We start from the raw sequence: 22,166 nt of genomic DNA, 5'->3' as shown, positions 1-22,166 counted from the left end.
GAAATGCAGACGACAGTGTCACACAAGGGACAGGCAGGAACAGGAAGCTCCCCCCAATAAACATGTCCCTCTGGGAAAGGACATGAAAGAACAGGAACCTTCACACAGCAATGACTCATACACAAAATTACCCACCAGAAAAAGCTCTTTTCATTCTCATGTGAGCCCAACTTCCAATCACAGTCTCCAAGACAGCCAAAAAACAAAATTCAGGACCATTCTTTCCTCTTTATTCACAAATCATTTAGGATGAGGGAAAAGGCAGATTTTTCTTCCTTTTTTTCTAAAGGAAATTCAAATGTCCTGGGAGAAAAAGGGGGGAGGATCCAGGGAAAAAAGGGTTTTCCAGGTTCATATGAAAAGCACTCAAGTAGCATGAACACAACGATGAAAATCAAACTTTTAAAAAAGTATAACTGGCACCCTTTTGACTTAATATATATAAAAAAAATCTGCTTCTGCCTTCCTTCTTCTGGTCTTTCAGTTATTTATTCACTTCTGTTCTGAAGGCATTTGCTTTGTTTTTCCCCATTTCTTCCATTCTTCTGGTACTAGTGTGTCCTGGAAAGAAAAATCAAAAAAATTAACTCTTCCAGGCAACAAAGCACTTCCTTGCACAGTAAAAGTGTCCCAAGACCCCTCATTCTCTCTCAAAGGAAGCTTATCAGAGTCATAAAACCAGTACTGCAATGGAACGGAGGACTGAATTCGAGGAGGATGGAAACGGTCAGACAAAATGAAGGTTAGTTTCTGGTGCAAAAGGGATGAATGAGCCTTGTAAATTACAGAACTGAACAAAAAAGCAGGGCTGAATACAAAGTCTGCAGGTACCTTAACCGCTCTTCTACTTTAGAAAGGGCCAATCCACCCGTTTGGAATCAGCTGGCCCATGTAAACACAAAGAAAAGATCTTCATGTCCCCAAGAAGATGAAGTGGTCTAATGTGGGCACAGCAGACCCATCTTTTTGGGGTCCTTTTCCTTTTGAAGATGCCAGGCACAGGCATAACGATGAATGCTGAGCACCTGACAGTCCAGCCCTAGAAGCTGGTAACAATACAGTCTTAACTGATGTATCTGGGGCATTAGAAAACCCAGCAGTAAGGACAAATGCTTGTGACTGCACATGGCAGCAAAACCTAACTTATGGTTTGTGGATAATAAGTTATTTGCAGGATCTTCCAGGATTACTCACAGCCCATGGGGAATTAAGCAGTTAAAATACCAGGCTGAGAAACAGAAAACATGCAAGCTATTGAGAACACACTCGTGAGGCATTTGGTAACAGGCCACTAAAAACATGAAAACCACTGGCCCAAAGCTATGGTAAAAAGAAGTGTCCAGGGACCAGAACAGCACCAGCAAACACAGCCAGGATGCAGCCAGCATTCATCTACTAGAACAAGTGACAGCCATCTCCCATTCCTCTCCAGTTACTTGTCATGGCTTGTTCTGTGCTCAAATACCTCAAAACACTCCAGGGAGAGAAGAGATAGTAACAGGGTGTTTTTCTATGGGACATGATGCCAAATTCTCCATAGGTAATTTTCATGAAACCATCCACCATACTATCTGATCTGCAGACAGAGGCTTATACCACAGCGCACATTGTTTCTGTGACACAGCCACCCACGCTGGTTTTGTATTGCACCACACTGAGCTCCGTTCAACGCATTGTCTGTGTGTGTGCCTGGAGCACTGACTATGAACATGAGAGAAAGCAGACTCAAGAGATGTACTAGTACAGCATGTTGTACAGCGATTTCTCTCATCACAGAACTTGTCCCAGATGCTCTCTCCCTTCCCCAAAACAAAACAGTGCACTCAATGAGAAATGAAGCCACACACACATTCAGAGTTGGGCAGCATGCAGAACGACAGGCAGTCCTGCCTCCTCTGCCACTGTGGATATAGCAAACTGGGACCTTACCTGCTCAGAATGAAAGGAAACAAAGGGCTTTGCACTAGTAAATTATAATGGAGACCTATCAGATGACTGTATTGAATGGAGGGGGCTGGCTACTGCTGCTGCCTGAGCCATCATAACCAGTTCAGTCTAACAGGAGGGTGAACCCTGGATTGGGTCATGTTACCAGCTGAAGGAGGTGGTGCTGACCTGGCTCTGGGGCACACAGAGCTCTCGCCACCCCAAGTGAGGACATAGTTCAGCAGTCAGAGTGCCTGGCAGCTGAATAACCAGAATACTGCAGATGGGGATAGGGAGTACCAACAGCAGGATGGGAACAGCCCAGATATCAGCCATTTTCATCATGTTCTCTTCCAGCCGACATAACTAATAATTTATTTACAGGAACAATACTGCTTAAACTAGGTTTATTTTGTCACCTGATAGCTGCTTGGTGTCCCAGACAGCATATTCACATGTGCACATATTACCATACAGACTTCAGATGATTAAGGAAATCACACAAAGGCAATTTAGTCTCAGAGGACATGTACTGCTAATATGCAAACCCAGCTGTAGCCAAGTACACACAAGGACTGATTTAAAGCCCAGTAAGTGATGTCGGAAGGAAGCAGCTTCAGCTCAGTATCTTTTTGTACAAGGAGTGAGTGATGAAGTGAAATGAAACAGGCAGCATGCCCAGGAAAGGCCAATTCCAAAAAGGCCCTTACTTCTAGAAGAGCTGGTCACTAGCAAAACCCCCTTTTACCGCAGCGTTCTATACTTTGCCAACCTACTGCTCTGCTCTGCAGCGATCCTGCCAAAAGGAGAGAGGAAGAAAGGTTCAGAGAAGATAGTAAGGAGGAAAGCAGCCTTGCTCCAGGAACCAGAGCCAGTGACAGAAATGCAAAAAGCAAAACCAGGCCTTCTGGTAACTTCTGTAAAAAGATGGTTTATACAGTCCCCTTCCCACACCCGCCAGCGGTCTCCATAGTGGAACAGCAGCTCTGCCTCAAAGTGCAATCTAGTTAATTATCACTGCACTTCAACATCTGAGACAAGCTAGCAGCGTGTTAACAAAAAGATGTCTTTTTGAACTTTAAAGTCATGTACAAAGGGTTTAACTTTAGCCTAAGGTAGAAGTTTTACTTTCAAATTTGCCATTGTAGTTGCAGCTTCATATCATTTACAATGAAAAAGCATACAGACACCCCCTGCAGTGTTTTGAAGTAGGAACCAACCACTTGCATTTATGTGCTAACAGAAGCCCTGGTTGAGCAAAGACACTTAGAAGTAAGCTTCATTGTATTCTTTTTCCCCAAATCTGTATCCTAGGCAATCTGTAATTAATAACGATTTTATCATTACTCTTTAAATTAAAAAGGAAATATTATTAAATGACGTAACATAGCCCCATTGGCAACAAAATCCCAGTAGAAACTTATGCTAACAAGATAAAGTGCCACAGTGGAGAGGGCTGGACATCCAAGGGAGCAAGGCTTGAGAAAGCTGGGAGGATGGTATTGAAAGGGTTAATTACAATAATCATCCTTCCTGCTACAGCCATGCAAGTAGAGATGTTTTAAAGACAACGAATCAATGCAAACCCCCTGAAAATTATATTCTTGTGTTTTTTTACAGCTCTTGTCCTAGTTTTAATACAGTGTAATCAAAAAAGCAAGAACCCAGGGATATCTATGCAAATAGGTATGCAAGGATAAACAACTCCTTGTGGCTCAAAAAGGGGAAAGTAAGAAAAGCACAGGTTTCATGGCAAAGCAGGTCAGTAAGATCATCTTCAAAGCCAAACTCTACATCAGTACAAAAGGGCTAAAACTTAAGTCTCACATGTAAACCCCACATGGCAGAAGTGATGGAGAGGGAACAGTTCGACCTCTAATTAATGCACTGTATTGGAAGCTGGGGTCAACAAACTGCCTGCAGGCTGCCTAAGCTATGGCACATTCACAAGACACTGTGTGGCAGAAGGCATGTGTGAAGAATCAGTCCAATCCGAGTACAAAAATGATTGTTGTATCCCTAACATTTATGAGAATTCTCCGTGGGTTTGCCTGCATGTGTTGCCCTTTGTCTGTTGCTGCACACCTCCAATAGGCATCTGCTTCCCTTTTCTCTAGAATCCTCCTTTAGGTAGGGGAAGACAGCAGTAAGATACCCCCGCCTTACCTTCCTCCTCTCAAAACTTCTGTAGCTCTGCTCATGAGATAAGAGTTGGGCCTCTTCTGCATTTACAGTGGCTTTCATTATCTAACAATATTCTAAGAGCTTGATGTATCATGTAGTACAACAAATTTGTCAGTGAATGGGTTTCCCCCTGTCAAAGTGAACATACTTACACCCTTTGCTTTCTCCATGTGCCTGATTGCTTCAGCAAGTGGCCATGTGGACCATTCTCTCTGAAGGATCAGTTAGCTGTATCTCACTAGCAGCACCTCAATGCCTTAGCCAGTTCAAGCCCTTATTCTGAAAACAGGCATGAAACTGGGACTGAGCAGCCCATCCCCACACACAAGATCTAAGAACCAAAAGCAGCGTTCATTACTGTATCAGTTACTGACACACGATAGCATCAATGTGATCCCCTCCCCACCAATTTTAAAAGCATCTCCCACCAACGCATCCATCCCTGACTTACCGTTTTACTGCTTTCTGAGCCAGCATCCTATTGCCTGCCAGGAATGTGATGCCACCCAAAATGGCCAAGTACTTCAGAGTCTGGAACATGTTGAGCTGAGTCCAGTAGACATACATGAGTCCCAACATTGCTGTGAAAAAAAGACAGAACCCATGTCTGAAATTGCATTTCGAAGACCAAGCATTCATCCTCAGAACTATTGTTATGTTGTACTGCCAGGCCTAAGCATTTGGTTTCTATCTCATCTCTAAAGATCTGAAATGGCAGATCTAAAAGACTATACATTGTTGCCAGGGAAAGAAGGCATCTGGGTCTCCATAATGGAGGAAATGTGACACTGATGGCTCACAACCAATCCTCTTGTGGCAGAATTACAGATGTATTATAGACATTAAGGGCTATTAAAAGGAGGAGGATACTCTGGATTTCAACAGAGGATATTAACCTTTGCACATCCGTAGGAGCTTACAGCTTTTTAAAGCTTCCAAGGAAAGTGGCTTGGATTAAGCAACACACTCTCATTTGGGAAACAGCAGATCCAATGTTCTCCCAGCCTGCCATGTTTTTGAAATTCTACCAAGACAGTAAATAACTGTGCAACCAAGGGCACAATAAAATTGATGAAAAAAATTGGTCCAGCCAAAGAACAAGAGCAGCTTTCACAGGAAGAGCTTTAAAGAAAAGATGTAGTCTTTCACTGTAGACAGCAGTCCCACAGGTTTCAATCCTCACAGAAACTCCCTGCTTACAAAGGATAAACATGCAATAAAGAAAGTGTGACCTTTGGAAATAAGTTCTATTAAGTACAGATAAATGGTGTGAGAAAGGAGCCCAGATAATGATGGCTGTTATAAGCTGATGGCCAAAACAGGTTTATCACCATATTAACAATCACGAAAAGCAGGAAGACAGATGAAAACAAGAGAACAAATGTTATGCTATTATGTCATTATAGTTAATAGACTGCAAGCCCATTAACCACCAGGGCTCTCATCTGTAACTCCCAGGTGAGAAGGTCAAACAAAGCAGAAAGCCTCTGACACTTACCAGCATGTCCCATGTGAAAAACAATGGTGCTGGGAGCAAAGCTGAAGTTGGAGATGTTGGCACCTATCTTTATCCACTAAAAGGAAAAGAAATAAAACCTGAGTTACAACAGCCTTGTAAACACAAGCTTTTGTTTTAAACTCCAGTATCTTTCAAGCTTGTTTGCTTTAAGTTCTTCAATGAATACAGTGTATTCTCTACAGAAGCACTTGTTTACCACTACAAGAGGACAGAGTAGTAATTTTGCTAGACAACACTGTTGAGTTCCTTTAGTGAAAATTTCTCCTTCTGCCTCTGACTGCTCAAATGAAGTTCCTCGATTATCTTTCTTAAACTGATGAGATATTTGGATATTGCTCAAAATCTACATTTTCCAGAAAAATAAACATTGCTATTTCTATCCAGCTGAATTCATTTCAATTAAAAAGACAAAAAAAGGTAAGGTTCTAGTTTTGGACTCACCAAAGAACAGCTACAGATACAAGATGTTTTCTCATAAGAACAATTGCAGTTTTTAGAGTAGAAAAGAGAAAGGCATGCAGGATGGGAAACAGGAACAGCAGCAATGAGATTTTTCATTAAAGTGTCATCAGCATGCATATTGTGAACTCCAGAGACCAGTGGACATAACTATCTGAGTGCCAGCTTTCAGTGAGACTAGCTAATGGGAAATTACTGCCAAGCAAATAAGGGATCAGTTTCATCCTCCAAATAAGGAGTAATTTAACTTGACTAGATGAGATTTTGTATTGCATTAAGTTCAAAACACTGATCTGATGATACAGTGAGTAGCAGTAGATTTTTCAACTACAGACACACAAGTATTAATTATGTCCATAAATGGGAACCAATCTGATAGGATTAAGTAACACAGATTTTGTGATGATATATTAAGTGCGAGGCAGAATCACTGTTTTTTTCCCGTGGAAGTCTAATGTTAGTTATAACTTAATCTGCCCACTGCTATCCAACATCCCTAGCAGAAGCACACTGGAAAAACTCACCCCACCTACTTCTACCTGGCAGCAGTGTTTTTCTGTTTTGACTATAAACTAAAAAACAGTTTAGGAAAGAGACAATACCAGACCAACACTCTGCACTGACATTTGCTAGCTATGACTCCAGCACTGCTGTGCTAGTCACAATTAACCAAGAGTTTTAAATACAAAGTTTAGCTGGCCAACCTCATAAGTGACTTTTGACTGGAGGGGAAAAAATTTTCTTCTTCTGTGGCCCAGTTCACTCACCAGAATGAGCAGCAAAAGCAGCGGGGAGAGAATCAATGCTGTGAAAGTGTTAGATACCACAGTGGGAGGCCTCTTCTCAGGTTCCCTGAAGAGGTGCTGCAAACAAACAAAAGCAACTTGTAAGTAGTACTCCAACAGAGCAACTTCTCGGCTCCCCAGAGGACCAGGTGCAGCCCTGGTGCTGTTCCCAGACATTCCTTTGGATGATAAGCATTCCTCTTAAGGCAAAGACTGAGTCTTTAGTGTCTGTTCCAGTCTCTGCACATTTGATCTCCTGCAAAGTTAACTTTTCCTTGCACTCACAGAAGCACTTGCTAGTTTGTCATCAGCACTGATGGCTGGAATGAAGCAAGAGAAATCTTCAGAAGCAAAGAGCTTTCTGGTGGTGCTTACCTAGTCAAATTTTCATATTTGAACCTTCTCAGTGACATCAGTTGCTCTCTCACAGTTAAGACACAGCTTACTTATTCATACTCCAGAGGACTGCAACAAATTTCTTTCCATTAAGCTGTAGCTCTGGTCTTCCTTTAATTACATTACTTACACAGTGTTAATTTTTTTTAATGAGAGATTACTTTTCAAAAATAAATTATGATGAGAACAAATAATACTAGTAGGACTAGCCCCCCATCTCTGCACATAAATTTTGTTTTTGACTGTACCTGGATTTCAGGTTTGGGAACAAAGATGTTCTTGGACTGAACTGTGGATGGTGCATCCTCTTCTGGGAATTTGATCACAACATCAGCCTGAAATGAAATCATGCAGCTTCATTAAGTTTGACCTTAATATATTAAAAGTTTTATAAAACCTATTGCATTACTGTGGCCTATTTCCTTATTTGTCAATCTATGATTGACATGATTTTTAAAGGAAACTAAGGAAAAACCCATCAGATTTTTTAAGAAGCAACTTCTCCCAAACAGAGGCAATAATGCCATTCACCCATCACTAAGAATTGGACTTAATTTCCAGCACAGCAAGCACAGAAAGGCTAAACCTTGAAGTGCTTGCTGTGAAATTAAAATCAAACCCATAAACATTCTGAAGTTTCTGTTCCACCACATGATGAAATGAATGTTCTTTTCTGTCCTGCTTTGATGTTTGCTTAAAAACTTAAAATGAACAGCAAACCTCAGAGCCCATAAATGGCCAAAAGATTGTTTCAAAGAACGAAACATTTGAGCTTTTTTCTTCCACACCTGTACCAAGACCTCCTGTTAGACTGCCAGTAATCTCAAAACCACATCACCACACTTCCAGCTACATACCACATTCCACAGGATTGGATTTTCCAGAGTGGCATCTCCTATTATCAAGTAAAGAGTGTAGGTACCAGAGGCAGAGTCAAATTCAGTCTTTCTTTCAGAAGTATCCAGTTCAAACTTGTATACGTTCTTGCTATCTGGTTCTGCAACAAACACTACCTCCTGGCCAGTCTTTTGGTTGTGAAGTCGGACAAAAGTCTGAAAGGAAAGGTTGTAACACTTCTGGATTATCTCATAGTGCATTTACAAATGCCGGCAAAATGAGAGATTTATCCCCAAATCAAAAAGCATGACATTAACAAAAGTTGGAATATAACCTGGGAGCCTGGGTGTTAGACCCTTGCAAATCAGCAAAGTTCTATGTGTCTGAGTAACCACTTTAACACAGGACCAAGCCCATCCCGTGGCCCGCTTGGGGTACAGGGCAATATACTGAATGTTACTCAACATGGTATATGCAACAGCACACAACAGGGATGTATACATACATGGTTTTTGTTGGGTTTTTTCCCCCCATTTTTTTCTATTTTATACAGAAAACATAGAATTTTAAAGAAAGTCTAAATTCAAGGACTTTTTCAGCAAACAATCTATATTAAAAAAAGCAGAAGTGTGCTTTTACAGTGCAGGCTACCTGCATGCATTTTGTTGAGTTAAATGAGACACAGTACCAGAGCCAGAAGAGGCTTCATTTAACATACAGCCAAAATAAATGAACTGAATCCACTTCCCATCTACCAAGACCAGTGATCTTTCACAGTCCATGTCAGAAACATAAGGCTTCTCAAAACTTATCAAATCTTTTCAAGAGCAACCATCACCTCAGATGCTTCAAGATGGAACATCTCAGTGACACAGCAATGACAAAAATTTGTCCTAACCTGGTGAGGGATGAGTTCAGCTCCACTGTTCACATCTATCAGCTGGAAGGATAAAGCAAAATTCTGATGGCTGTCAGCAGTGAATGAACCCTTGGCTTTGGCTGGGTAAGCTACCCTAGGAGGAAAAAAAATCAAACAGAATGGAGGTGATCTTCCAAGAGAACGCCCAGCATTCAAAGAAACCGAGGCATGCAAGCCTGTCTAGCAGTACTGCAGTCTACTCAGCATAGATTAGCTATTTTATCAAAAAGTCAGATGAACTAATATGTCTTTCTCTTCCACCATAAATTTAATGAAAAGAAATGAATGGAATTTTTTTAGCAGGATTTTTGTGAGCTACGTACCTTGCCCATTTTCAAGTAAAATGGTTGTTTGTTGTAAGGTTCAAAGGAACACCAGAAGGTTTTGCTAATACCACACCCCGCATTCTGTTTAACCAAGGCTATGCTACAACCAAAGGTGTGATGGCAGCAGAACAGAAAAAAACAGACACTCAAACTTCAGCATAGGAAGGCTGTATCAACACACACACAGAGTAGCCTCAGTGAGGCTGTGCAACCTAAGTTAAATTCCATACGTTACATTCTAACTGATGTCAGTTAAAAAACCAATTACATTAAGTTCAAGTACACCTAGCAACGGTACAGCCACACCCCCAAATACAGTGTACATGTTGCTTTAGAGCATCTCTACCGGAGCCCAATAATGCCAGAAACATTAACACAATTCTTTTAACTTGCTTTCGCTATGGAGAGGTGCCAGCAAAGGAACAGAAGACTCAGGTTGCCTGGCTTCTCTTAGTACTTATTTCAGCATTAAGGAAAATCACCTATAAAAATAATCAGTATTCTCCCAATGAACTTACAGGTTTAAGAGAAACAGCATGTGTATAACTCTGTAGTTATTCCAATACAAGATTCCTCTCGTTTAGCTGAACTAGGTAAAGCTCAGAAGACCTCCAGTCTAGAGCCAGAGTTGCCCATTAAAGGATCACACACACTGAATTGTTTTACCTGGTTGTTTTTGGCGCAATGCTCTGATCTTTATCCACGGTAGAAAGATCTACATTAGTAATCCCAACTTCTGTGGAAACTTTTACTTTCAGCTGCAACAAAACACAACTGAAAATTACACAGAGCACTTTATATATACTAATTGTGGTCAAGTTCACTGCAGAAGCTTTAGCTCTTCTGTCCCCTTCCCCAAAGCGGGTCTTACACTAAGCCAAAGACAGAATCTAACCTGAACAGAAGGATCTACCGCAATTTACCTTCTGGCAAAGCTCCTGCATCAGTCATTAACCCTAACCCATCCCCTTTCTCCCTGCACAATTAGCCAGCTCTGAAGACACCAGCTTCTCAGTCATGCTGGAGTTAGCTGCCCTTTGGAAAATTGTTTTTAATGAAACAGTCCAACTATCCAGATCTGAACTAGCAGAAACTAGCTATTAAAGATTACATCACATACAATACAACTTAAAACTGCACGTGCACTTGCACTTCTGCTTACTGGATAGCAATTTGAGATGAGAGAGATCTCCGGACAGCAACCAATTATGCCTTTGTTGGCTCCTAAAGTCTAACAGGTTTCTGCTGATTTTATTACCAGCAGGCAAAAGCCAAAGCATTCCTCCAGACCTGCACTTTGTTCAGCAAGCTTTCCTTCGGTCACAGCATTTATCACTTAGCACAGGGCAGCCAATAAGGCCCTGTCATTTATCACACTCCCTTGCACTAAAGGCAGTATAAAGCCTAAGCAGAGAAATTACTTCCTGCCCTCTCCCCAGTTCCAAACCACAGACCATCTAGGCAGTGAACCTCAGTGCGTTTGACTGATTTCAGTCCCTCTCTCAAACATAAGCAGTTACTGCAGTCTGTAGTTTTTAATTAGCACATTTGTTCTCACAGCTTACAAATGCTCCCCTGGAGAATTAAAGTTTCATTGCCAAGATATTTTTCATCATATACTACAATTTGTTATTACAGGTTTGCTCATGTGAACCAGCCCCACACCCTCACTCTGAGAAATAATTCACAGGGAACCTGTGGAAAAAATATGTAAAAACATAAACTAAACTATTCAGGTCAGACTTCAAACACACACAATTCTGGCAGTTCCCTTACAACAAAAAGTGTAATTTAAGATAGAGGTTACCCCTGAAAATGGATCCATTAACATGTAGACTATTCAGGCTAACTTTAGTAAGGCCTTAGTTTGTTCCAAGATGGGAGTAAAGGAAGATGGACTAATGAAATATTAATTTTAAAAAAGTTAAATGAAGGCAACTCAGAGCTGCTGCACACAGCCCCTCCAACTGAACAGTACACAAACATCTCTGAAATATTTTAATGCCAGGAAATGTAGTCTCTGCCGGAGTAATAACCCACTGGTTTAGCTCATTACTGTCAAAACGATGGTGCATTAAGGACAATTAATGCTAATAACAGTAAGGAAAAAAAGCAGTTCCCCCAGCAGTCCTCCCCCGTAACAATGTGTCTTATTAGAAGCGGTTCACACAAAGCCACCACAGCGTTAATACATTCCTACTGGTACCTCTGTGTGCCAGCAGTGAGCTTAAGCAGGACCAATCAATCCCCTTTTGACACTCCTAAGTGCCATTACTACTACAATGACAACATCAATTTGATACACAGTGTAAAGGTCAGCAGTTGTAAATAAGTGCCTTCCCCTACTCCAAGCCGACTATGTTGGCAGACTTTAAAAGCTAATCTTTTCCTTAAATATGCGATTGAGGGCAAAAACTAACCCTGGGAATAGACATCATTGAAGAAGAACATTCTCAGCTGTTGACACTGGGGGTGACTACATGAACAGTCACAGAGATCACATTCTTCTCACTGTAACAAATGTGAGGGAAGTAAAACTCTGAGTATTTATATACAACTCTTCTTTAGAAACATGTGGTGTAACAGCTTTTGCCACCAAAAAGGGTGTATGTATGCATGAAATGAAGACTTCATTTGCATTTGCTTTGGTTGCTGTCTCTCCACTACAAAAGCATCACCATATACACAGTTAGGAGATGCCAAAAGACACCTTTGACTTTTTTCTAAAGCTCTAGAGCTTATACAAATGCTCCGCTTCCATACATCAGGCAATCACCAGATAACTGCTTGCCAAGCCTTGAGGTTTAGAGACTCAAATCTTGAATGCTCCGAAGAACTAACATTCTTAGCAATTGTTTTTGCATAGCTGCTTTGGGCTGCTATATAAATACCTCCACTGTTAGCCTTTGTTCATATGCTGTCAGATCAGCATCTAAGTGATAGGTCAGTTTTGAAATTTACATGAATCTCTTTTGATCATATATTAATACGGTTACTGGTCATAATCCTGAGTCAAAATCCAATGCATTACAGAAAAACATGGGATAAAAAAGCCATATGACATCCTTAACAGGTATAAATAAAAAGCTGTTTCAGTGAATAGGCACACAATTAAAATGCCATGAAAAAGCATACCCACCTCAACTTTGTTAGCAATAAATCGCTTATCTCCATCAACACTGATAGAGAAATCATAATATCCACTTGCAGGTTTTGCATTCATGAAGTTCAGCTCAAAGACGTCTCTATAACAGAAAAAGCAAGGTGCTAAGTATCCTCTAGGATACCAACAGCAACCTACAAATAGGTAACATCTTGCTACCAAGAAGTCTCCAAATATGCTAGGTTAAGCAGGAAAACAGACAAATGCAGCACAAAACTAACATTGCTAAGTGCAGCAGGAAAAGAATTCTTCAAAGCTCCCCCGAAGTCAGGAGAACATTGCAATTTCCCACTCCCAATCAAAAGAAAAAGCAACAGAAATTCACCATCACTACCAAACGTGCTCAGTCACCTGTTACCAACAAAATGCAACTACAGCATTTTGAATTTTCAATCACACAAACATTTCTCTGGTGGAAGAACACATAAGGAAAATAAGTCCAACACTGTTTAAGTAACACCTGTTTACCTTACAAACTGTAAAAATAAGATTTCTTACCCTGAGAGAGCAAATTCTCTCTGTTGAAGGACAGTGGCTTTGGTAGATGCAGACTTGGCATAGTCGAGCTTTACAGAAGCTTGAGTCAGCGGCTGGGACATAACATTGGTCACTTGTAGCTACAAGAAAAAAATCAAGAATTTCCATGAAACCATTTCTCCCAGAAGGAATGTGGGAGCACAGACAACTCACTACCCCTCTGTATTATACACACAGAATTCTCCCTGGTCCAGCATCCCAGATTCACCTAATTCTTTCTAACATAATTGGGAAAGCTAAACTTGTAATCAGCAGAGCTGACTTCAAGGTAATGTCTGGTAAGCCCTGGGTAAGCAGAGGTTCTGAAGAATCACTTCATAAAAGCACTAAACCCCCAGATCTACTGGAACCTGAGTCCTGGAGCTAAAAATAAAAGACATCACCTTGCACATTCAGTCATCCCAGACCTACAATACTAAAGACTGAGCCAAGACATGAGTTAAGATTCGGGGCTAAGGACTCACCCTGAGTATGGGCTGATGGTGAGACACAGCTGCAGGCCCATCGGGGACAATAATGACAGGCAAATGGTAGCGGTTCTGGGATAAAGAACCTGCAGCACAAGCAACACTGAAGGCCTCTGAAAGTGTCTCAAAGTTTTTCTTGCTAAAAATTGCATTCATCAACTGGATAATTTGATCCTGAAAGAGGAAAAGCAAATCACATACAAACACCAGCAGCTTACCACAACATTGCAGACTGGCTCCGTATAATGTTATTAATAAAAACATCGTTCATAAAGGCTGTTTAATTTCCCACTTGCTTTAAAAGTAACTCAAGTTATGAGGTAACCCAAAATTAACTACTTTTTGAAATGTCACATTAGCATTCTTATTCTTGGCTGGGAGGTTCCAACCACAATTGCTGTAATTGTGCTGAAAACTTCCAAAAACGGAATTTGGATCTACCTCTTCAAACTACATGTTTCAGAACGGAAGATGCCGTCAGCTCGACTATCCAGACTGTGTGCAGCTGCAAAAAGATAATTTGGCTCCAGGAGCCATACAATTGTCTTCATACAGTGGAGAAGGACTAGGCTACATGTCCTGGCTACCTGCCAGGCTGGGAAGGCCACAGAGCAGTGATGCAAAGCATCCTAATGGCTCTGGAAGGAGCCAGTCTAGGCCCATGCAGGCTTATCCCCTTAGGCTCAACAGTGTCCTCAAGCTAAGAGGATTAGCTTTAAAGCAGTACCACCAGGAGCACAGAGCCAGCTCTGGCTCTGGGATGTGCCAAAGCTAATCTGTCCTCTCCAAAGTAGGAGTGGGACCACATCCCCCAGCTGGTTTTGCAGTCTGACTTTGTAGGGTTAGTACATCTGTGCCACACTTCGCAGGGTATGCCATATTATTCAGATTCTTCCATCACTCCCTGCTAGTCTGGAAAACAGAGGGATTGGTTACCTGTACTTTAATTCAAGAAAAGAATTGTGGGCTAAATTCTGATCAGAAATTAGAATAATCGAAGACAATCCCAAATAAAGCAACAGGCATACAATTTAGTAACCTACAAAGCACTTTTAAACGAAGCCCACTGCATATCAAATTTTCACCCTCCTACTTGTATTAATGAACACCAATGTACATCAGAACTAGAGAAAGCATCAAGACAGACACCACAAAACTCCTGCATAGTGCAAATCCTGCAGTGTTTTTCTTTTATATGGAAGGCATGGCATAGCTCCAGACCCTAATCAGCAACTGACACTCTCATTTAAATTGTGGGGAAAAACAAGGGAGCTATTTTTTCAAATACTACATGTTAATTTTAAAAGAAAGTTTTGTAGCATTCTGGAGGCACTCTCACCATTCACAAGAGATAAAGCTTTAAGCCCCAACAATAGCACTTCTGACAGCACAATTCTGAAACAACACTAAACAATTTTCCTTAATTGGTCTTTTTTTTAAACATCATTTGGATGCTGACAGTTTGAATTGTGTGTAGCAGAATCACCACCTCAAAAATGACATCAAAATTACTTTGCATTAGTCAGTTTGGCAGCAGCATGGAAGAGAGCCAGGAATGAACTCAGATGTCTTACACTGGCTTCTGTCTCAACCCTGCCACTTTGGCAGCTCCCTAAAGCACAAGCCATTCTCAATCAAAAGTACATCTAACTCAGTTAACTTGTGGAAAAAAATTACTAAGTGGATAGCTTGCAGTAATGATTTCTAGCTTAATCAAGCTCAAAAGGAATTTCCAACAGTCTTTCATTTTAGACAACAAGTTTTTGTATCTGGATTCCTGCAGGCATATGGTACTAATATTGTCTCCCTTTTGGGCACCCCAGACTAGTGTGCCTGCATTTCCTCACAGGTAAATAACATTTGCAAAACACTTTGAAATGCTGGAAAGTGCTAGACAAGTGCCAAATGCCAGAACAAACTCTGAAACAAGAGGGTTTTTCAACAGCTAGTCTCAATAAACAAAGAAAACGAGACCTCACTTGCAATTTCCTTCTGTACATTTGAAAAAGAAAAAAACAAACCAAATTCAGCCTGTGATCTTGAAGGTGGAATTTCCTCCTAGATTCTGTTACTTCACATTCTCTCCAAGATGTGCCTTTTCACTGAGTGTGCTCATTTTTCACAGTAAAAACTTCTACCCAGTTATACCGGCATCTTGCACTGCACAACAGGCACTAGGCAGATCCCTTTTGTGAGCTACAGTGTGGAAGGGAGGAAAAGGCAGATACAGACCTCCTTCATTGCTGGCTCTGTACCCACATGGTCCGACAGCTTATAGGCAGCAGCAACAAACAGTGCAGTAGTCTCAATTCCTTCTTCGAACTGCAGATAAACTCCACCCAAGTCATCCAGGCGAGCAACAAGATCCTGACAGAAAGAGTTATTAAAATTTAAATTGCATTCTAGTAGATCCACAGAAGTTAACCCTATTGTTAAACTTGTACTCAAAGACTATCTGTCTGGGATCACTGACATATTTTGCAATAGTCATTTAGAAACAGGAAGAAAAGGAAACCTTCAGCCTTTAGTGGATTTAATTATATTTAAAAGTCATGACTTTCTGTATTTCAGTCCACTGTGAAACAGTTAAAAGTCCAGAAGAAATACCTGCTTAAAAGGAAGAGCCAAGCCAACCCACACCATGCAGGCAAGGAATTAGCCAGGTTGGTTTTTCATTTTGTGTTTCACATTAATACATCTTTCAGTACTACAGAGGTCTAACAAATTCCTGAATAATTAGAGAGCATAGCATGTGTTCCTACCTCTATCTCCTCAACAATGCCACTTAGATCTGCCTGCTGGGACAAGTAAGATGCCGTCTCCAAAGCCTGGATGGTTCTTAAACAAGAACAAACAAAACCAAGCAATTGTATGATTTTTCCTTCCTTAAAAGCCAAACATAATTCAAATCAAAGCAACTACAGTTCCTATTCCAAATGAAGTGCAAAACGGGTGTTACTGCATTCAGTTGACTCAAGACAAGACAATGAATCTGAAGTGATTCAGTGGAAACTTAGAATTCATTATGGGACGCCACTTTAGCTTCATCAGCTCTGCAATAAACTCATAGATTCAAAGGCAGTGAAGAAACCAAACTTTGATCCCTGCACAGCACAGATCCCCACACTTGCTAGTGAGGCTTCCAGGAAACCATTTTTTTCATTAATAAAGCACATTTAGCACATTTTAAAGTTTCCCTTATTTTCCCCAGCTTTTAAGGAAAGCTCTGTTCTCTCATTTCACAGTCAAATTACTTAATTCTTTGGTGATAAATGCCAAGATTCCTTCCACTTACTGGCACTTTTTTCCACCTCACAGTACAAGCATCCCAATGTACAAAAGACAGGGCTGAGGAAGAGCATCAAGTCTACTGCAACCATAAATGACACAGAACCATGGCTGGGTATGAAGTCAAAAATTTGTTGTGAATCTTTTTAAAAGAGGAGGCTTCTTTGGGATATGTCCTCTTTACTGACCATTATTCTTGAACTAAACTGAATACATAAGCTCCTTTGCAAAATCACACAGAAAATTGCCCCAAACCATATTTTTCATTCCCCCAGAGGGACAATAATGAACTGGACAAATACACCAAATGAAAACACAGCACCTACTCTACTACATCTATATTACAAAAATTAAGTGTTAAAATACCCTTTACTCCAAAATCCAACTGCCTAGAGCATAAACATGCAATAGTGAATCGTTTCCATCTGAAAGACTTACGCCAGCACATTTTCTTCTTTGCTAAGACGAGCAGTAAGAGCACTAAGTGCTTCCTGAGATGCCAAAGGAAGGCCAAAGCCACTCAAGGCCCCAACAGCATGGAAGATCTGGGTGACTGAGGAATCCTCACTGACAGCTGCAAGCAGCAGCTCCCTGGTCTCATTTGAAATGGTAACCTGCAGGGAACATGTTGATTCACACTTGAAAAAACAAGGCCTTCTAGTCACCAATTTCTTCCTGGACCAACACACTCGATCAGTGAACTACTATAAGCTTCTGGGAAAAAGCCCTTTATCATTCATTACCTTTTAGTTTAAACAATTAAATCCCCAAGTTTTGCTGTCAACTATCAATTAGTCAGGATAATCCACAATTCAGATTTATCCTGGTAACCTGCTACTGCTTTTCATCTGGCATCACATCATTGTCCAGCAGCTGGTGGTACTGATGAAAAATGGGGCTTGGATAACCCACCCACAATTCAGCAAGGGTGACCTGCATTTGTATCATTTGTATCATTGCAGCATTTCAATACGCAGTTTACATCCAGTTTATCATTCACCCAAAGAGTTTTTAATTGGCACAGCTGCTGTGAATTCTATTAAAATGTGCTGGTTCCTTTTTTCTTAGCCACCAACGTTTAATCAAGAAATAAACCCTCAGAATTACTCTGACCAAATACTTGCTTTATATCATTACACTTTGCCTTGTATAGAGTACTCCCAGACACTTCACAAGCTATTTACCCAAGACACAACAGAGTACAACCCACTAAAAGTAGAAGTTATGCGTAAAATAAAACCAAGAAAAGATCAAGGTAAATACTTCCTTAGTAACATCTGTCTTCAGAGGTCAGGGTTCCAAACTCACCTCACAGCCAGACAGGACCCGGATGGACTGTGCAGCATAGAAGAGAGAATCAACACTGCTGGAGTCCACATGCGATTTGATGAAATTGCACGCAGCCTGTGAAGAAAGAGAAGTTAACTTACAGTAACAGTCTTGACTTCAGCCACTGAGACGAGATTTAAATTATACTCTAGGACAATTTCATGTACACTGCTGTGCATTTTTGTACTGAAAAAAGGCAAATGAAGCCCCTAGTAATATTTGCAATACTGCAAGAGCCTAGAACCCCCCCCGGTCCTACTTTGCTAAATGCTGCACAGAAACAAAGGCGGTTCCTGCTAAGAGAGATAAATGATTTTCACATAAACTCTACCGCAACCAGAATTCATATTTAAATTGAGTATAATTATAAAACCTATCAAAATAAAAGTCCCATAGGTATATTTAGTAGGGAAAATCTCCCAGGACAGAGAACAGATGAACAGAAATTCTGTGGGCTGGCTTCCTTCCCAGCTGTGTATCACACATAATCATTAATGGATGCAGAATATAGAATTTCAAAGCATACAGAAAGAAAAGTTGGGTAAGCAGTTACAGTATGAAGGCAAACAATACGACTGCTCATTAATCTGTAACCAGCTTATTATTAACTGACAACTAGATAGATGGATCACTAAGATTTCATTTTAATCAGAAAATAACCAAGAATTTAACTGCTCATACATACTTTTGAGTATGTAGAACATAAAGGCCTTTACAAGTAGGACAGGATTTTCAGGCTACAGTTAACCTAGGAATACTGATATATGTTCAAGTGTTACACCTAGCTATGATTTTTACTACCTCTACCTTTTAAATAGACTCACCCCACAAAGAAGTTCCCTGTCCAGAAAAAAGTCTCATGACAAACCTCAAGGAACAATTAATAATTACTGTTTACCTGCAGAAGCAAAGGCTGCATTATCATTGCCAAAACTAGGAACTATTAAAAAACCCAGCCACACTGACATAAACAAAAGCAGCAATTCTCAGCCTAGCCTGCAGATGACCAGCAAGGAGTGCAGTGTGGTGAACCGCAACATCTTCAGGAGCCTCACACTTATGAGTTTGTGGTGCAAATACACAACACTCAAAGAAAAACGAAGTCCGAATGGGTTAGAACCACTGAACTAGCTGAATTTACGAGGAAAGAACAAACTTTTGTTTACAGCTTAGGTGCACAGGTAAGCATGCACATGCGTGTAAGCAGGCATGCCTACATAAGCAGGTTGTTACAAGGACAACCTGCAACATTTAAACTAGAAACGCTTAAAGACATGAAAAGGCAGTAAGCATCCTGTTGATACCACAAGCCTTTGTTTCTAGTCTGCACAGAAGGAAACATATTTTATATACAAAACTAGCAAGAGCATGTGACCTGGCTGAATTTGGTGTTGGAACTGAAATGAAATAATGAGAGCCCTATTTAACGAGATAGCAAAGGAAACATGGCACGGGTGGAAATCTTTTTCAGAAAACAGTGAAACAAATTGATAGCTACAGTAATATCACAACAGACTATGGAGAAGGGAGCCCTGAAACCGCCATTTAGAGGCAGTAAGCGTGAGAAAGCCCAGACAAAGATGCAATTTATTCAACTAGCACACCCGAAGGACTGTCAGTAATTACCAGGGATTTGCTACGATACTCGCTAAGAACATAACACACGTGTGCTTTACATTTTCCTCACGGCCCTGTCAAAGCAGAGCTGGCTAGATAAACTCCTTATGCCTCATCTTTTGCTGCGGGGATGCCTCTACAGCTCCTCAACCCAGCAAAGCACCCTCGTGCGGAGCCGCACGGCACCGGGCGGGCAGGGCAGCCGGCGGAGCGCGGGTTGGGGGCAGGGGGAGCGGCAGCACCGGCGGCCCCTTAACCGCTCACCTTTTCGTCCGCCACCCGCGCCCCCAGGCTGGCGAGGCCCACGATGGAGTAGAAGGCGGCCTGCAGGTCGGCGAAGGGCCGCTCCAGCGCCGCCCTCAGTCGGGCCAGGTCGCGGGCGGTGAGGCGGTGGCTGGGGGCCAGGGCCTGGGCACCGGCGAGGAGGAGGAGGAGGCTGAGGGCCGCCGTCAGACGCAGCCGCGGGCCTGCGGAGAGACAAGCGAGTTACCCCGCGGTACCGAGGGTCGCGCCCGCCGCCTCACCCTCCCCACCGCAACCCTCGCCTCACCCGGCGCCGCCATGATGCCCCCCGCCGCCTGGGACACGCCGCCGCTTCCGCCCCGCGCCCCGCCCCACACCATCGCGCCCGCACCACGGGGGAGGCGGGAGGGACGGCGTATTTTGCGAAGGGGCCTCAGCCGCACGAACGCCCGCTACGGGCACTGCGAAACTGTGGAGAAGAGCACACCGCGGGGTGGTGGGGCGGGAGGCGGGATGGGACCGGGCAGCAGCGGGGCTGCCAGAGAAGCGGCAGCGCCGGCTCCCCTGGGCGGCGGGAGTGGTACAGGCCTCCCGGCGGCCCTCGGCGGCGGGCGGGGGCGGCCCCTGGAGAGGATGTGGGTTGCGCTGATTGGCCGAGCCACCCGCGGCGCTCAGCGCGCCAGGGCGCCTTAAAGGGGAAGCGGCGTAAAGGCGCGCCGGGGCTTGGGGTACGGCCGTGCCATGGCATGGCATGGCATGGCATGGCATGGCATGGCATGGCATGCCACGCCACGTAACGTAACGTAATGTAATGTAATGTAATGTAATGTAATGTAATGTAATGTGTTATGCCATGGCATTTTATATCATGCCATGCCATGCCATGCCATTCCATGCTGCGTAATGTAATGTAATGTGTTATGCCATGGCATTTTATATCATGCCATATACTGCTGTGCCAAGCAGTGCCACGCCATGGCATGCTGTGTCACACCATGTCACGGTGTACAACGCAGTGCCACCCCACACCATGGCGTGCCATGCGACGTCCTGCCACGCTGCCTGGTGGTGCACTGTGCCATGCTGCGCCATGCTGTGCCCTACCATGCCGTACCTGCTGTGCCGTACCGTGCCATGGGCCGTGCAGTGCTGTGTCATGCCACGGCAGCCCATGCCTTCGGGAGCTCCCCACGCCGCTGACCCGAGAGCCCCAGCGCACCATTTCCCCATTGTCCCACCAGCTCCACGGGGCTCAGCATCTTCCCTGCAGCCGTGGTGGGAAGGCTCTTACACCCCTGAGGGAAGGGCAGTGGGGCATCAGCAAACCCCCAAACACCTTGGGACTCACCAGTACAGCCACTGAGCAATGCAGGGCTGCCAATAAATCCGAGATGCAGTTACCTCTGCCACCCTCGAGTGACTGGCAGGGGGTATTAGCCTCTCCCGTCACCCCCTGCAGTAACCTCCTGCTCTTAATTACAGCTGACCCCCCCAGCCAGCTTCTGGCAAAGCCACTGGTTCCTCAGCTGCTGCTTGCCAAAAAGCTTTCTCTTCCCAGCAAAGCAGGGGCAGAAAGGGCAGTGCCCTGCTGCATGCTTCCCTGGGGGGGGTGGATGACGTCTGACAGCCTGGAGTGGGTATTTCTCCTGAGCTTCATCGGTGAGACCTCGGGAGCAGTGCCATCGTTCTTGGCGTGGGGCTGGGGGTGAGGGGGGGAGCTCCTCGGGGCAGCAGCGAGGCTTCAGGAAGGGCGTTTGCAAGTGAACAAGCAAATCTGTGCAACACTGCTCGCTCAGAGTCCTTGATGGAGGCGTGCAAGGCTTAGGGGATTGTTTCAGCATTCCCTGCTTTAGGGGGGTCTTATTTTCCATCTTTTAATTTTTGCCCCCATGTTTTTCCCTAAGTACTAAGTAAAAAAGAGGCAAAAAAAGCAAGTGTAAGTTTAAGACCCAGCTTTGCCATGCAAAAACCAAACCTCTCAGTTAACCAAGCTGGATTTGCCTCGGGAATAAATAGCCCCATCAATTTGCCCCGTGTTGATTATTTCAGGTGACTCTTGGGAACGGCCACGGCCACGCTATCGGGGACCCCGCGTTCCTGCAGCGAAGCAACGCACACATCAATGTGCAAAATGGCTTCTTTCCCACAAGCCCCTGGGGACGGGCAGGTGG

General features: G+C 43.0%; 1 protein-coding gene across 2 annotated transcripts; it reads right to left on the bottom strand.

Moving 5' to 3' along the window:
* Nucleotides 1–223: 223 nt before the first annotated feature.
* Nucleotides 224–20,339, bottom strand: RPN2 (ribophorin II). Of its 2 annotated transcripts, XM_010584081.1 has the most exons (18): nt 20,303–20,339; nt 20,017–20,219; nt 18,115–18,210; nt 17,245–17,420; nt 16,281–16,356; nt 15,751–15,885; nt 13,516–13,692; nt 13,013–13,131; nt 12,491–12,596; nt 10,018–10,109; nt 9,005–9,119; nt 8,127–8,321; nt 7,518–7,604; nt 6,856–6,951; nt 5,609–5,684; nt 4,562–4,691; nt 2,637–2,722; nt 522–561 (listed from the first exon to the last, which is right to left on the bottom strand). In XM_010584081.1, exons 1-17 carry the CDS (start codon nt 20,313–20,315, stop codon nt 2,671–2,673), a joined length of 1,944 nt encoding a protein of 647 aa, XP_010582383.1. In that variant the 5' UTR covers nt 20,316–20,339; the 3' UTR covers nt 522–561; nt 2,637–2,670. The 2 variants fall into 2 exon arrangements, with proteins under 2 accessions (XP_010582385.1, XP_010582383.1); XM_010584083.1 differs by lacking the exon at nt 2,637–2,722 and having other exon boundaries at nt 224–561.
* Nucleotides 20,340–22,166: the final 1,827 nt, after the last annotated feature.

Source organism: Haliaeetus leucocephalus, unplaced genomic scaffold, assembly GCF_000737465.1.
Source record: "Haliaeetus leucocephalus isolate CR32 unplaced genomic scaffold, Haliaeetus_leucocephalus-4.0 Scaffold933, whole genome shotgun sequence".
NCBI classification, from domain to species: domain Eukaryota; kingdom Metazoa; phylum Chordata; class Aves; order Accipitriformes; family Accipitridae; genus Haliaeetus; species Haliaeetus leucocephalus.
The sequence above is the reverse complement of the archived record's forward strand: the minus strand, read 5'-3'. Positions and strand labels throughout refer to the sequence as shown.